The 15,432-nt window shown below is 38.8% G+C and overlaps 1 protein-coding gene across 3 annotated transcripts in view; it reads left to right on the forward strand.

Annotated features, from left to right (window-relative positions):
• Positions 1–281: 281 nt before the first annotated feature.
• LOC309703484 (protein NLRC3-like) overlaps positions 282–15,432 on the forward strand; it is a 29,137-nt gene continuing 13,986 nt past the window's right edge. Inside the window, exons 1-6 of one of the 3 annotated variants that reach the window (XM_082528342.1) lie at positions 282–370; positions 8,142–8,257; positions 10,043–10,144; positions 12,090–12,168; positions 12,983–13,211; positions 13,350–15,153. In XM_082528342.1, coding sequence (XP_082384468.1) covers positions 8,169–8,257; positions 10,043–10,144; positions 12,090–12,168; positions 12,983–13,211; positions 13,350–15,153 — 2,303 coding nt within the window. In that variant the 5' untranslated portion in view covers positions 282–370; positions 8,142–8,168. The other 2 variants (XM_082528341.1, XM_082528343.1) reach the window with 2 other exon arrangements.

A 15,432-nucleotide genomic window follows, 5' to 3' on the forward strand; every position in this document is an offset into this window, starting at 1 on the left:
ATCTACAGACTGGAAACAGAGAAACATGCTGAACATTTGAAGCTTTGCAGCAGTTTGCATTTGCATTTGCAGCAAAGCTTCATGTTACAAACACAGCAGAGCTGATCTGGGATCAGTGTGTTCACACCTGCAGCTACAACAAGGTTTCATGTCTCCACACGTCAGCATGTGAACTTTACTCTGACTCAGTCTGAGCAGTCAGACGGCATATTTTTAAAGTTAACACATCAGCACACACAGAGCTGAGCCCCTCCCACCTATGCTGAGTTTCAGGTGAAGTCCCGCCTCCTTCCAGGAAGCAGCTCACCTGTGTGTCCGTGTTTAGTATCCAGGTGTGGAGTGGAGCTTGTTGTTGGTGTGTGAAGAAACTGTAAGTTTGCTTTGTTTCCTCCTTTAACAGTTTGTCTTTAGGAACTTTACTGTTTGTTCAGCTCATGTTGGATTTCTTCACACAACAAATTGTGAGTGTTTGTATTTCCGGTCTCTCCATTAATTCCACACTGACTTTGAGTCAGTGTTTGAGTTTGTGCGCCATTTTCTGTTAGTGTGAATGATCAGAATCCAGGAATCAAACTAAACGCACTGAATGTGTCCTGAGCTCAGTCAGACAGACTCTGAGCTCGGGGTTGTTATATTCACAGTGACAGCAGAAGATTGGGGAGCAGATTTTATAAATGATTATTCTACATAGATGTGTGTTAGATACAGATTCAGCATGTCGGCTAAAAACACTGCGCCACAGACTGCTGGCTCGGCTCCAAAAGTGTTACAAAACACTCGGCTCACTGAAATTAAGAACTAGACCAAACTAAATAGAAACAAAATGTTGAAGAAGATATATTATAACTAACCATTCTAACTAAATGGCTCGATAAAGATAACCGTGAACTTGGAAAACATAAAAAACTTTACAAAAGTACAAAAGGGAAATTTGACAGGAAACTGCTTCAAAATGTTCTGTGTTTTTATTCTAAAATCTGCATTAATTTACATCAGCCTAGTCTCTCACATACACCCTAAATACAATAATAAATAAAGACTCAAATGAAGACTCAAACTAATATAAGCTCGGTCAATTCTAAGCATTAAAAAATAAAATTCTGAAGTGAAATGAGCAAACTCACTCTGGAAACTAACTGAAACTAAACTGCATAAAAACACAAAGTCAAAAAGAAATACAAAGAAAATTAGAAATTAATTAGAAATTCCAAACATTAATAACGCTGCTGTTTGTGTTTGTTTCTATTCTGGTGGGGTTTCAGCCACCCTAGATGCCTTCCTTTATTTGTTTGCATGTAATGGGTGTATGTCAGACACTGAGATCATTTAAAGATGCGTAATCATTTGCTACAATGTTTATTTAATTTTAATTCTCACTCGTGAGGTCTTTGTGATCAGACACAGTAAATGCAGGGAGACCACCGGTTAACAGAAGACTTTATAAAGACTTCTTTAAAATACATCTAGCCTTGATTTAACATGTCAGCCTCAGTTAAGCTTACTGTGACAAACTGTTTACAGTGAAACAAAGAGAGGAGAATAAAACAGGTTTTACAGGTTTTCTCAGTGAGTAGTGACAACACTTTCTCACGATAGTCTTTCTGGTTTAGCAAGACCGTGCACCTACCCTTGTCTGCCGGAAGAATGATGTTTATAAGATTTTGTATAAGGTTGTGGAAACCTTCAGTTAGCTGACACTAAAGAAGAAGTCATTTGGATGAGGGTTTCTCCCACTGAAAGCGCTGCAGATGAACAGAATCAATCTTTTGGGATTTCCTTACCTGGATGATTGAGCATGCATCAAGACAATTAAATGTAAAACCATTTGTAACAACCCTAACAGTGCATGTAAGCATGTGCACTTCAGTCTGATTCGGTCTGAGCAGTCAGAAGGTGTGACACACACACACAGATGCTGCAGTTAAAAACAATCTAACGTGAGACACCAAGATCAGTTTGTAGACACAGTAAAAAGCTTTATTTAGATGAAGCTCTTTATTCATGTGATTTCAAGATTCAGTAAACTCAGGAATGATCCGTTAATCATTTAAATCAAAAGTGTTTTCCTGCCTCCATCAGTCTGTGGAGGAGGAGTTGCTGCTCTCAGTAAAGCAGTCTGAGCTCAAATGCTATTCCAGAGAAACAGCTGTCAGATTAACTGATGATGGTCAAACAGGTTAGAGTCAAGAGCTGATAGAAAGTGGTGGTGTTTATAATTACAGTGTAGATTGATGTATAAATGTAGTACAGAACTGAATTGAACATGTTGGCTTCTGTCTGCTTAAAAATCCTTTGTCACAAATGTTGAATCTGCTTTAACGATTATCACAACCATTCTTTGTGTAATAGCCAAATACAAAAATACAGGATGTTGTGTTTGTTATTTGAACTGACTTAATTAGACCAACCAAAAATAGTGTATTACGTATGCATCTGTCTGTTAATTAATCAGAACAGTAACAGATAATTAGATATGAGTTCCAATTGGTACATCAAAAGATAAAGTCAGATCCTGAGATGGAAGAGATGTGTTAAAAATTAATAAAACATTGATAAATGTAATATTTTCAATATATATTTTAACAAGTTGTTAATATAAAAAATATAAAGTAATAAAAATAAAAATAATCATTTCTTGTACAAGAAATGTATTTCCATATAATATTTCCAAATACCAGTTATCTGTTTCGGTTTGCTAAACTTATCACCCATTTAAAATTAAAGCTGCACAATCAGGGCGTTGAAATAACTGTTCAGCACAGAAATGAAGCCCAACAATCATGTTTTACGGTCCTGTGGTCTCAGCCTCAGATACTCAACTAACCACACATTTTCTGTTAGTGCGTGATCAGAGTTGGGGAATCAGAACACATTGAATGTGGCCTGAGCTCGATCGGAGACACTATGAGCTCCGGGTGTTTTTATTTACAGGGACAGAGCGGACTTTGTGAATGATTATTTTGTGTAGATGTGTGTTAGATACGGATTCAACATGGCGGTCTTAAAAATACTGCGCCACAAACAGTTGGCTCCGCTCCAACAGGAGGAAGTGTAACCAAACACACAAACGTTATTGTAGTTCACTAAAACTGAACCCTGAACTAAAACTATATCTGAAAAAAAGTTAAAATACAAATAAAAACTAATTTGTTTATAATGATCAATGAAATGATTTAAATAACATTTTACAGGAAATGTCCCATTAGTGTTTTTTAGTTTGGCTAAAAACAAACAAACAATGAAAAAAACAACTGTCACTGCTTTCAAAGAGTTTAATGTTTTTATTATAAAATCTGCATTAATATAAATCAGTCCAGCCTCTGACATGCACCCTAAATACATAATAATTAAAAAATAAAATCTAAAGTAAAAGAAGCAAACGAACCAAAATTAAACAGAATTAAAAAGACAAAGTGAAAAAGTGCAAATATAAGCTAATTAGAAATGACAAAAGTATAACAACTCTGCAGTCTGTGGATATGTTTCGGGTGGAGCCACCACAGATGTCTTCCTTCATTTGTCAGTCACTGAGATCATTTAAAGGTGGTTACATATCTACCCATAAAGTTCTCACCCTCTTTGTGTTCAGGTGGAGGACAGCAGACAGCAGAGGACTTAGTAAAGTGTTGTTTAAAACAGACGCAGCCTCGATTCAGCAGGTCGGCCTCTGTTAAAATTATCATCAACTGTTGGCTTCACACTGAAACAGGTTTTACATTTCTCAGACTGAACAAAAGTTAAATTTAAAACACTCTGTTAATAAATCAGAACATTTAAAGATGCTTCAGTCACTATTTTTATATGATTAGTAAAACTCAGACGTTGAGCTGTGACAAAAGTTTTGTTTGTTTCCGGGTGAGAAAAAAAGTTTGAAGGAAAACCTGTTTTGTATTTTACATATTGATTTAATTTGTAGAGGCCTTTTATTTATTATATATAAATACTAAATTAAACCTTTTGTCTTCGGTCTGTACAAAATAGAAATAATAGGAATATTTTTGGTCAAAGTGCAGATGTTACAGATGTTTTCATATCTATATTTTACTGTGAAACAGAAAAAGTGTTTTTGCACTAAATTGTACTGTTTTCGCTCACTGCAGTGAATATGAATTCAAACTTTGATTTGTAACAAATGTAATTTTTATGAGACGTGTAGGAACAACACATGAACGGTTACTTTACATTTGAATAAAAAAGAGTCATTTTGGGGATTTTTCCCACCTCTGATGATCTTATACCATTTTTGCTTGTTCTTCATAAACAGATCAACAGTGCCTGTTCAGATTTTTTTTATTTTTTTTTTTTATGTTTTAATGTTTTATATCTCTATGTGTTTAGTTTTTGGGGTTATCACTGCATATGACAGTACTGTTATAGTTTAATATTATTTCTGTAACACTGTTTGAGCAAAAAAGCTCAAAGTTTAAAACCAGACTTTAACTTTGACAGAGTTTCCACAATGAGTTAAAAGATATTTCTACACTGAACTCCGAGAACTTTTAGCATCAGTTTTCTGAATCCTTTAAATTCCTGATCTTTTTCATCTCAGTAAAGTTTATTTCAAAAGAAAACGACTGACACAGACATCTCATCAATCTGTATTGAAGTCATATGAAACTTAGAGTGGAAAGTTTCTCATGTGTTGCATTCAGGAGCAACAGTGAAACAGCTGAACAGACAGCTATTCTCCATAGTTTAGAAACAGTTTCAAAGGCGACCTTGAAAAGGAGGGTCTTGTTTCAGTACCAAGCTATGTTGACTTTCACACTGAGGTAGGGGTGGGCGATATAAACGATATACGATAGAAACGATATAAATTTGGCCAACGATAGAGATTTTGACTATATCGCTCTATTGCGATAGCGCATGTTGATGATGTCATCAAGCTGCGCCTGTTTTGGTCGAAAGCATCGCAGCGGCTACAACCATTATCATCTGCAAATTATGGCGGGCGACAGTCATAGCAAAGAGATGAAGCACTTTTGAAATATGGGGAAAGCCAAAACCTGCGCTTCCTCCACCTCGGTAACATTGATTCAATAATGCTGAATTCTCTGGCAGCTGTTCTATTCCCATGTTGCTGGAGTATATTAATAACTAACCTCGTATTGTGGATGAATGATCTCAGTTGTTCTCCTGACTGAAGTTTGCCCCGTGTACAGCATCCTGCTATGCGATTGCATTTGTCCCTGACCACCAGAATCACTCACGTTAACTTTTATCGAGTGGAAAAAAAGTTGGTGTTCTTCCTCCAGCTGCACTGTGCTAATGTTATGCTAACATAGCTGTGTCGCTAGCAATCACGTAGCACAACATGTTTAGGTGGAAACTAGCGAGCTAACTTCCTGTTAACTTCTAACTCTGTTAAATGTAATAACTTCTGTTTTCATGGATGCATGGATGCTAAACTTAATTGTTACACCTGGTAAAGCAACAACGCTGATGATTTAATTAAAGATGAAAGAATTTAGACCGATTTTAACTCTTAGTATTCGTTTGACTTTGGGACCTGAAGATAACGGAGTTTAGGACCCAGATTACTCCGCGAAGCTCCTCACTACAGCAGCCGTAATGCTCTGACAATCCATCAAGCAGTGCGGCTTACCAAAGTTCTACTAAAACATTTTTGAACAGATTTCTGCCCAAATCAGTTCGAGGTCAGTAAGCACAACCAGAATTCATACATAAGGCACACTCTCGATTTTTGAGAAAATGAAAGGATTTTAAGTGTGCCTTATAGTGTGGAAAATACGTTATACAGAAGAAAAGAATATATCGTGATATATATAGTTACCGCACATGCTTCAAATTATATCGCGATATGAATTTTAGGCCATATCGCCCAGCCCTACACTGAGGTATTTCTCAGGGAATTTTACTGATAATTATGAATGTGGAGAAAGATACAAAGTTACACCATTATTTTTATTAAAAGCTAAATCGGCTGAGTGACAAACAGAAATGACACTAGATTTAATCCACTTTGGATACTGTGGATTAAAACAGTATCCAAATTTTTAATCTACTTTGGATTAAAACTTTGGTAAATCCATTTTGGATTAAAACTAGTCTGACGACACAAAATTAAACAGTCAGACACTCATCTGATAATGAAGCAGAGTTAGTTGATGGTCAACAGCTGAACTCAGAGTTGTTGTTACTGTGGATCCACTTCCTGATGACTGAAGGCACATTTTCTTGCCTCCATCAGTTTGTGGAGCAGGTGGAGAGGAGCCATGTTTTCAAAAGAAAAAATAATTGCAGTTGGTATTTGCTGTGCAGAGACTGAACTTCACAGTAACTTCAAGTTCAAGCTTCAGAAACTGTTGATAGAAGTTCTCAGAGCTGCTGTAGAAATATTTCCATCTGACTGTTGAAACTGATCAGTCAGTCTGGAAAGTCTGGATTTTAGAATTTTTTTAACGGCATGGAAAACTGTAGGTAGACATTAACGTACTACTGCTTGAAATGTCAGTATGAACTCGTTTAATAGAAATCCATCGTGCCAAGTGATGTTGGATTAATGTCTTTTATATTTTGTTTTTGGATTTTGGTCCACTGAAAAGTTGTTTTTTCATTTTCTTTTGTTTGTTTGTTTTTTAATGCGTACTAAACTTGTCATAAACATCCACCTGATGTTGAAAAAAATTACACAGTCCAAATTTTGAATGTTGAACGCCATATTGACATCCAAGTTGGGCCATGGTTGGACATCCTTTAGATGTCTACAGTAGGTCACGGACCGATGGACCCAATATAGACATGATCTGCACGGCTATCCAACATCCAATGTTTAGTGTGTCTCTTAATACTTTAGTAGTATACTGCATGTGTTTTTCAAGTTCAATTCTGATAGTTTAAAGATGCTGATCCATTTTAAAGACTGTTAAAAAAAAGGAAGAGGATTTTACTGAAGCAGATTCTGTTCAGTTTAGACACAGAGGTAGTAACAGCAGGAGAGGACACATCAACAGTTCATTTACAGAAGAAAAGTACAGCAAAAGGCCTGGACGTCCACAGAAGACAAGATCCTTTCATGGTAAAGAAACGTTTAAAAACAAAACCGTCATCACAATTTCAGCCAAGTGAAGAAGACTCTCAGGAATCAAGATGACCATTAGTGACTCCTGCTTTCAAATGAAACTGATATTCCTGATAGAAAGTTAAGAGCCTATATAAACGAGCCACTGCAGATTTTTGTAAATGCTGAGTTGTGCAGAAATAATATTAAACCATAATAGTACTGTTTTACTGCCAGAAATAAAAATACACAGATGCGTTTTGTTCAGACAATCCGGGTCCAAAGGATTCAGCACAACTTGTTCCCATATATGGAAACCCATCATGTATCAGGCGAGCAGCCATAAAACAGAGCCTGCAACAGTAGTTTTAAGATTCATAGTGAAAATTAGACACAGTGACTGTGTCCATAAACAACAAGGAAATGTATAATAACAGATGAAACATTTAAATCCCCAAATGGCTTCTGTGTTTTTATATACTATAAAACTAGTTATTTTAATTTAATTTCCTGAAACTCAAATTTACAACACATATTCAGTACAGTTAGACAATATTTTAAATACATTAACATTTGTTTGTACAGAAACAAAGTTGATTTTCAAGTTGTTTTTATTTGGTGAGCCCAAGAAACACCATGTACCTGCAAATATTTCAAACATAATCAGACGACATTTGTTTTAGTTTAGAAATGTTGGAAGTGATGGCGGCTGCTTCCAGGTTCAGAAAGTGCTAGGGGGTAAGGGCAGGAAGGAAGGACAAACACACGTTGTGGAAGAAAGCCTGAGATTAATAATTACTAATCTTAAAAGTAGAGATAGAACATCTGATTCTGCCTGTCCTGTTCAGACTCAGCAGGAATAATCAGTGTGAAGCTTTTACTCAGCTGATCCTCTTTGAATCATGGATCAGCTGAAATGTTTAAAATGTTGTTCACACGTGTTGAACTGACTGAAGCTTCCAGTCACGGTGAATCAGTGTGTGTCAGTGAATGCATCGTGTGTGCTTCATGGCTCCATCTAGTGGCCTGATAGCAGAGCAGCTGATGTTTGGACAGCACACATGATGGAAAGCAGGGTTTCAGTTGATGTGCACATGAATGATTTGTGTTTCCTCTGCAGGTAGAAAGTGTGTGTGAGCTGAGCAGCATGGATCAGTGTGAGGACAGAGAGGAGGGAGCCCCTCCCTCTAAAAGCACTCTGTGTGGGGAACATGAGAGCCAGACCAAAGCTCAGAGGTGAGATGACCATCTCTAAGGCTACGTTCACACTGCAGGCGAAAGCGCATCAAATCCGATTTTTTTTTTTACCCTATGCGACCCATCTATCCGATCATGGTGTGACAGTGTGAACGGCACAAATCCGATATTTTCAAATCCGATCTGGGTCACTTTCGTATGTGGTGCTGAATCCGATACATATCCGATGTTTTAGAAAGCGACTGCTGTTTGATGGTCATGTCGCATTAAATCCGTCTTTTACGTCACTGACACAAGACAGACGCTAATTATCAGCGCCGGAGAAGACATCACGAACGCTTCCTGACCATCCCGTGAAACTGTTGGGAAGACAACGTTGGAGAAACGTGAACATTTTATTTGTACTGTATAATCTGCAGATTCTGACAGAAATCTGCAGCTATCCTTTGAAGCACCGCTCCTCTAAAACGGCAACAAGGACAGTGTTGGGGAGTAACGGAATACATGTACCGCCGTTACGTATTTAAAATACAAAATATGAGTAACTGTATTCCGTTACAGTTACCGTTTAAAAAGGTGGTATTTAGAATACAGTTACTTTGTTGAAATAAATGGATTACACTGCGGTACTTTCCTGTTTCATATTGTCGCGGGTCAGGACTGTTTGGGTTTGGTTTGACAGCTACGTTCTGTTGTTCCAGGCGGCAGCGTTACGGTTGCCATGGTTACAGGGCGATGCTCTCTCTCTCTCTGCGACTGTGTGTTTCCTGGGTGAGAGAGCGCATTTTCGTTGTTGTTGTTGTTGTGCTAAGCTAACAGGCAGAATGCTACAAGCATAGCTCTAAAGAATGTAGCATCATGGGCAGTGTAGTCCGTGCTGCAGGGAGAATGGACTGCCATACACGTTATGGGTCTGTGAGCGCGAGGAGGGAGAAAAAGGGGAGTGGAAAGGTACGAGTTGTCATCGAGCAAAAACGGGAGCTGGAAGCATGTAAATATAATAATAACCACTTCAGCCAAGAAGAGAGCCTGACGAGCCCAGTTGTAAGTAAGCTATTAAGACTCGACTGTACACAGTGTTCGTGTTTTCCTCAGAAAACAACAAGTTCGGTTGGAGCAGCCTTTCAACGCCTCTCTCTGTCTCTCGCAAGAAAAGTTGACCCACACAACAAAGTAAAGCTATTTTTCGGCTACGAGCCGACAGGGACCCCGCCGTATTAGTCAGAGGTCCCTTTACTACAGTTCGGAGTCGCGGACCTTCAGTAATAGTAATAAATCACACAGCAATAGGACATTCATGTTGTTGTAAAAAGCATGATAATATATTAAGTAATCCAAAGTATTCAGAATACGTTACTGTCATTGAGTAACGTAACGGAATACGTTACAGAATACATTTTGGGGCATGTATTCTGTATTCTGTAATGGAATACATTTTAAAAGTAACCTTCCCAACACTGAATAAGGATCATTATTTTGTTATTTACATTATTATGTAAATAACAAAATAACTTAAAGCAAAAATTGGGAAACGTAAAGTCCGAAGTCTTTATATTAACGGCCATCAGTCAAACAACACTGTTTGCTCTGGGTCTAAACAGAGCGCGCTGTGTGTGACGTCTTCTTTTGTGCATGCTTTGAGCGTTCACACTAGAGCGCGTTTGCTGTCGCATTTTATTTGTAGTGTGAACGAGCAGAAAAATAAATCGGATTTGATCAAAAAATCAGAATTGAGCATTAAAACCTGCAGAGTGAACGTAGCCTAACTGTCCATGACTCTTCTCCGTGTCACAGCTCACATCACTGCTCCATCATTATTCACAGGAACCAGCCTGGACCTCCACCCAGCTCTGTGTCCTTACAGAGTGGCCAGTCTAAAGATGATATCATTTTCTTTAAATCAGGCGTGTGTCGTCCTGCAGAGAGGTAATGTGTGTCTAAATGTTGTTATGACTCAGTGTTTGTGAATAAATCCTCCATCATGTTTAGCTCTGTTTCACGGACATTTCTATGTTTATATGTGAAGTGGTGTGTTGGAGTTGTTGTGCCTCTACTCAGGACCAGTACAATTTCAGTTCGAATAGAGACCCTAGACATCTAACTAGGTTCAGAAGGAGGTTTTGTTTTGGAGACTCACAAAAGGAGTTGGCTTGGAAGTGAACAACTGGGACCTTTATTGCCTCAGCCCTAGGGCTGGGCGATATATCGAGTTTTTTAAAAATATCGATATATTTTTATACGAGATATAAGATGTGGCAATATCCTTTATATCGATATAGTCTATGTTATGTTATAATTATAGTTGTGGAGCCACAAGTTTGCCTCTTTCGTCCACTTTTGTCTTTAAGTAAAAGTAAGTAAAGTAAAACAACACACCAAATTCTCATAGCTCCCAATTGGTTAGTGTTACAAGGTCTCCAGTATGAATGTGGAGCAAGTGTGTTCAATTTGGCGTTACTGCGCTCACACTCTCTCATACTGGTCACTGGAAGTTCAACATCGAACCTCACTGCAAGGAACTCTCTGTAGATCTGAAAAAAAGAATTTGCTTTTTTTTAAACGGACGACATGGAGCTCTCAGTTCTCACTCCTGCTTTATTTCTCTTCTCACATCAACTGAACACATCACGCCACAAAACACAGCAACACACTTCCTCAACACTGGGTGTGAGTGGAGCCCTCGAGTGGTCCGCCACACGCTCAACATAAAAATGGAGTATGTTATAAGAACATTGCCAACACCTTAAAACTGAGGACATGAATTAATGGAACTTTAATTGAACATAACAGAAATGATGCTCCCTGACTTTTCCCAACATTGGAACTGAATCATGCTTAGACTAAGATTAAACATACTTAGACAGCTGCTACTCTCCGTCATCTGGGCCAGTCTCACTATTTCTGCTCCTTTTCTCTGCATTTACCCCATTCCAAACGTCTACTTGGTTAAGTACTACTGTCATCAAAACTTGATCCAAGACTGCTCTTACACAGCTTCAAAATGGTGTGAGTTTATTTTAATGCTGCAGCAGAGAGATTACTAGGGGAACACAACCAAATGGTCTCTAAAAAACGTCTTTTATATATGTTTTGACCAAAGTCAAATAAAATTTCTCAATACAATTTTACTCTATACCTTCAGTTCATCTCATCCTTGATCCCCTTCCCCCTTCAGGAGAATTACAACCACCCATCACCTCTCTTTGATTCAGCGCCTAGATGTCTCTACCTCATACAATAATCCCACTGTGAAAGTGTGTTAAACATGAGGCCCACTTTTGATAACATTGCATACAACTACATGCATATAACTAAGTAAGAAAGTGATTTTACCATTACTAGAGTGATATTGTTAAAATAGTGATCAATAAATAGAATGTAGAAGTTCCACCACAACTCGCTGAATTTTATTTGCTTAAGGGGACGTTGGGGACTGCACACAGTACAGTATTGTTTTATAAGTGCTGTGCAGATTTTTCTTGTTATCTTCGACTGCTGAGGGTCTATATACTGTCTCCAAAAGATGTAATAGTTTTATTGCAAATTCTGTGAGAGTACTGAATCTCTAGCTGTTCATATTTTTTAATTGCCTTTTTTTGTTTACAGTATTTTTACAAAAACAAAAATCACTGTTCAGCTTTTGCTATCAGGATTCGGATTTATACAGTGAATGGAGCTACATGCTGTCAACATTCAGATAGCAAGAGAATATTAAGATTAAAAAAACTAACATGATGTCTTTTTTTCAGGCATCGTACCATCAGAACTCCATGCATTATCAAGTGTTTTGTTTTTTTAAATGAAGAGCAGGTTTTATTTTAAGTTGTGATGTTTTGTTGTGTTATTCTGACTCTTCATGGTTCCTCCACAGAGTGGACCAGCAGAGCTCAGAAGTTCCCAGTGGTCAGTCTGCCCAGAAGCGTCAAAAACAACTGGACTCCCTATTTAGGGTCTGTACATGTACAACTACTTTTACATCTATTCTGTTCACAGTTATCTCTGTGCTGGGTTCTGATTCAGACAGTAGAGCGATATATGATATGATAATCCAAATAGAAGATAATCAGAGGATGTAGAAGAATAGCAGTAGTGTTAGCTGTGGGGAATGATAACTAACATTATGTAGCTGGAAATATGATGACCAAGTAATACTTTGCATTTTTCAAAACTTATGGCGATATAAAGAGAAACACCTAAGCTCTTCAGCTAAAAAAATGTATGGTCATACAATGTACTGTATGGATCATCTAGAGCCAGCTGCTGAGGAATATTTAAAATTATAGTACTTAAAGGGGAATAAAGGTATTACACTGCACAGTGCAGTAAAACTGAGCTCAGTGAGAATCTGTCTGCAGAGAAAAGCATCAATATGTTCCACTGTCTGAATGAACTGAATGATCGTTCACTAATGGAGGAGATCCAACAGTCCCTGAGATCAGGAAGTCTCTCCACAGATAAACTGTCTCGTGCTCAGTGGTCAGCTCTGGTCTTCATCTTACTGTCATCAGAAGAAGTGTTAATTTTCAGGTGGCTAAAGGATGCTGTTTACAGTAGCAAAATGGGCTCTTGTATTCACTTCACCAGACCTGGTTAGTGTTCCAAAAAATTTAAGAACAATAGATAGGGATAGATAAGTGGAAAATATTTTAGAAAAATGGGGATTTTACCTTTTCCCACATTGGACATTGTTGTTCTAATTCCTGTTCTTCTTTTCTCTCTTGTGAGAGAAACGTTTTTGGGGCATTCATAAGTATTCTATTCTAGATACTGGAGGCCAAAATCATCACTTTCGTGAAAAACGGGCTAAAGAAGATCCAGACAGATCTGAGTCCAGATGACCTACAATGCTTAAAGAGTCGATGTGAGGATGAGGATGTATTACAAGGTAAGGATGAAGAGGAGAGTATAAATAGCAGAGACGCATTTCTGACGATTACAGCGGAATTACTGAGGAGAATGAAGCAGGAGGAGTTGGCGGACCGTCTTCAGACAAGTAAGAATATTTCTCTAAATATTTAACCTGCTCGATCAATGAAACATTTACTAACGTCTAAAAAATGACAAGAAAATCATTCAAAATGTGCACTTGATTAATGTATGATTAATTTGTTTTTTCTATTCGTTCTTTGAGGAACCTCCACTGGGAACTTGCAACGGTGTCAGAATGAATTTAAATCCACCCTGAAGAAGAAGTTCCAGTGTGTGTTTGAGGGGATCGCTAAAGCAGGAAACCCAACCCTTCTGAATCAGATCTACACAGAGCTCTACATCACAGAGGGAGGGACTGCAGAGGTCAATGATGAACATGAGGTCAGACAGATTGAAACAGCATCCAGGAAACCAGACAGACTAGAAACAACAATCAGACAAGAGGACATCTTTAAAGCCTCACCTGGAAGAGACGAACCAATCAGAACAGTGCTGACAAAGGGAGTGGCTGGCATTGGGAAAACAGTCTTAACACAGAAATACAGCCTGGACTGGGCTGAAGACAAAGCCAACCAGGACATCCAGTTCATATTTCCATTCACTTTCAGAGAGCTGAATGTGCTGAAAGAGGAAAAGTTCAGCTTGGTGGAACTTGTTCATTACTTCTTTACTGAAACCAAAGAAGCAGGAATCTGCAGCTTTGAAGACTTCCAGGTTGTGTTCATCTTTGATGGTCTGGATGAGTGTCGACTTCCTCTGGACTTCCACAAAACTACAATCATAACTGACCCTAGAAAGTCCACCTCAGTGGATGTGCTGCTGATAAACATCATCAGGGGGAAACTGCTTCCCTCTGCTCGCCTCTGGATAACCACACGACCTGCAGCAGCCAATCAGATCCCTCCTGACTGTGTTGGCATGGTGACAGAGGTCAGAGGGTTCACTGACCCACAGAAGGAGGAGTACTTCAGGAAGAGATTCAGAGATGAGGAGCAGGCCAGCAGGATCATCTCCCACATCAAGACATCACGAAGCCTCCACATCATGTGCCACATCCCAGTCTTCTGCTGGATCACTGCTACAGTTCTGGAGGATGTGCTGGAAACCAGAGAGGGAGGACAGCTGCCCAAGACCCTGACTGAGATGTACATCCACTTCCTGGTGGTTCAGGCCAAGGTGAAGAAGGTCAAGTATGATGGAGGAGCTGAGACAGATCCACACTGGAGTCCAGAGAGCAAGAAGATGATGGAGTCTCTGGGAAAACTGGCTTTTGATCAGCTGCAGAAAGGAAACCTGATCTTCTATGAATCAGACCTGACAGAGTGTGGCATCGATATCAGAGCAGCCTCAGTGTACTCAGGAGTGTTCACACAGATCTTTAAAGAGGAGAGAGGACTGTACCAGGACAAGGTGTTCTGCTTCATCCATCTGAGTGTTCAGGAGTTTCTGGCTGCTCTTCATGTGCATCTGACCTTCATCAACTCTGGAATTAATCTGCTGGAAGAACAACAAACCTCCCAGAAGTCTGAAACAAGAGAATCTGCAGAGAAACACTTCTATCAGAGTGCTGTGAACAAGGCCTTACAGAGTCCAAGTGGACACCTGGACTTGTTCCTACGCTTCTTCCTGGGTCTTTCACTGCAGACCAATCAGACTCTCTTACGAGGCCTGCTGACACAGACAGGAAGTAGTTCACAGACCAATCAGGAAACAGTCGAGTACATCAAGGAGAAGCTCAGTGAGAATCTGTCTGTAGAGAAAAGCATCAATCTGTTCCACTGTCTGAGTGAACTGAAGAATCGTTCTCTAGTGGAGGAGATCCAACAGTCCCTGAGATCAGGAAGTCTCTCCACAGATAAACTGTCTCCTGCTCAGTGGTCAGCTCTGGTCTTCATCTTACTGTCATCAGAAGAAGATCTGGATGTGTTTGACCTGAAGAAATACTCTGCTTCAGAGGAGGCTCTTCTGAGGCTGCTGCCAGTGGTCAAAGCCTCCAACAAAGCTCTGTATGTAAACATCTACTCTTTATTTTATTTTAAAATATTGATTCAATGTATAGTTTGCAGAAGCAAGAAGTGTTAGCATTTCTGAAACATTTGTGCATGTCACCCTCAAAATGATACTCATTGACCCATCTGTAGTGCACCCACCGCTTTTCTTTAACTCCTCCAAACTGAATACACATAAAAAGAAAATAATAAATATTCATGAATAAATTCTCTCCATCAGTTCACATTTAGTTGATAACACTTATAATTAACATTTTTTGTTTTTGTTATAATCAA

Source organism: Aulonocara stuartgranti (genome assembly GCF_965226115.1).
Source record: "Aulonocara stuartgranti genome assembly, chromosome: 3".
NCBI classification, from domain to species: domain Eukaryota; kingdom Metazoa; phylum Chordata; class Actinopteri; order Cichliformes; family Cichlidae; genus Aulonocara; species Aulonocara stuartgranti.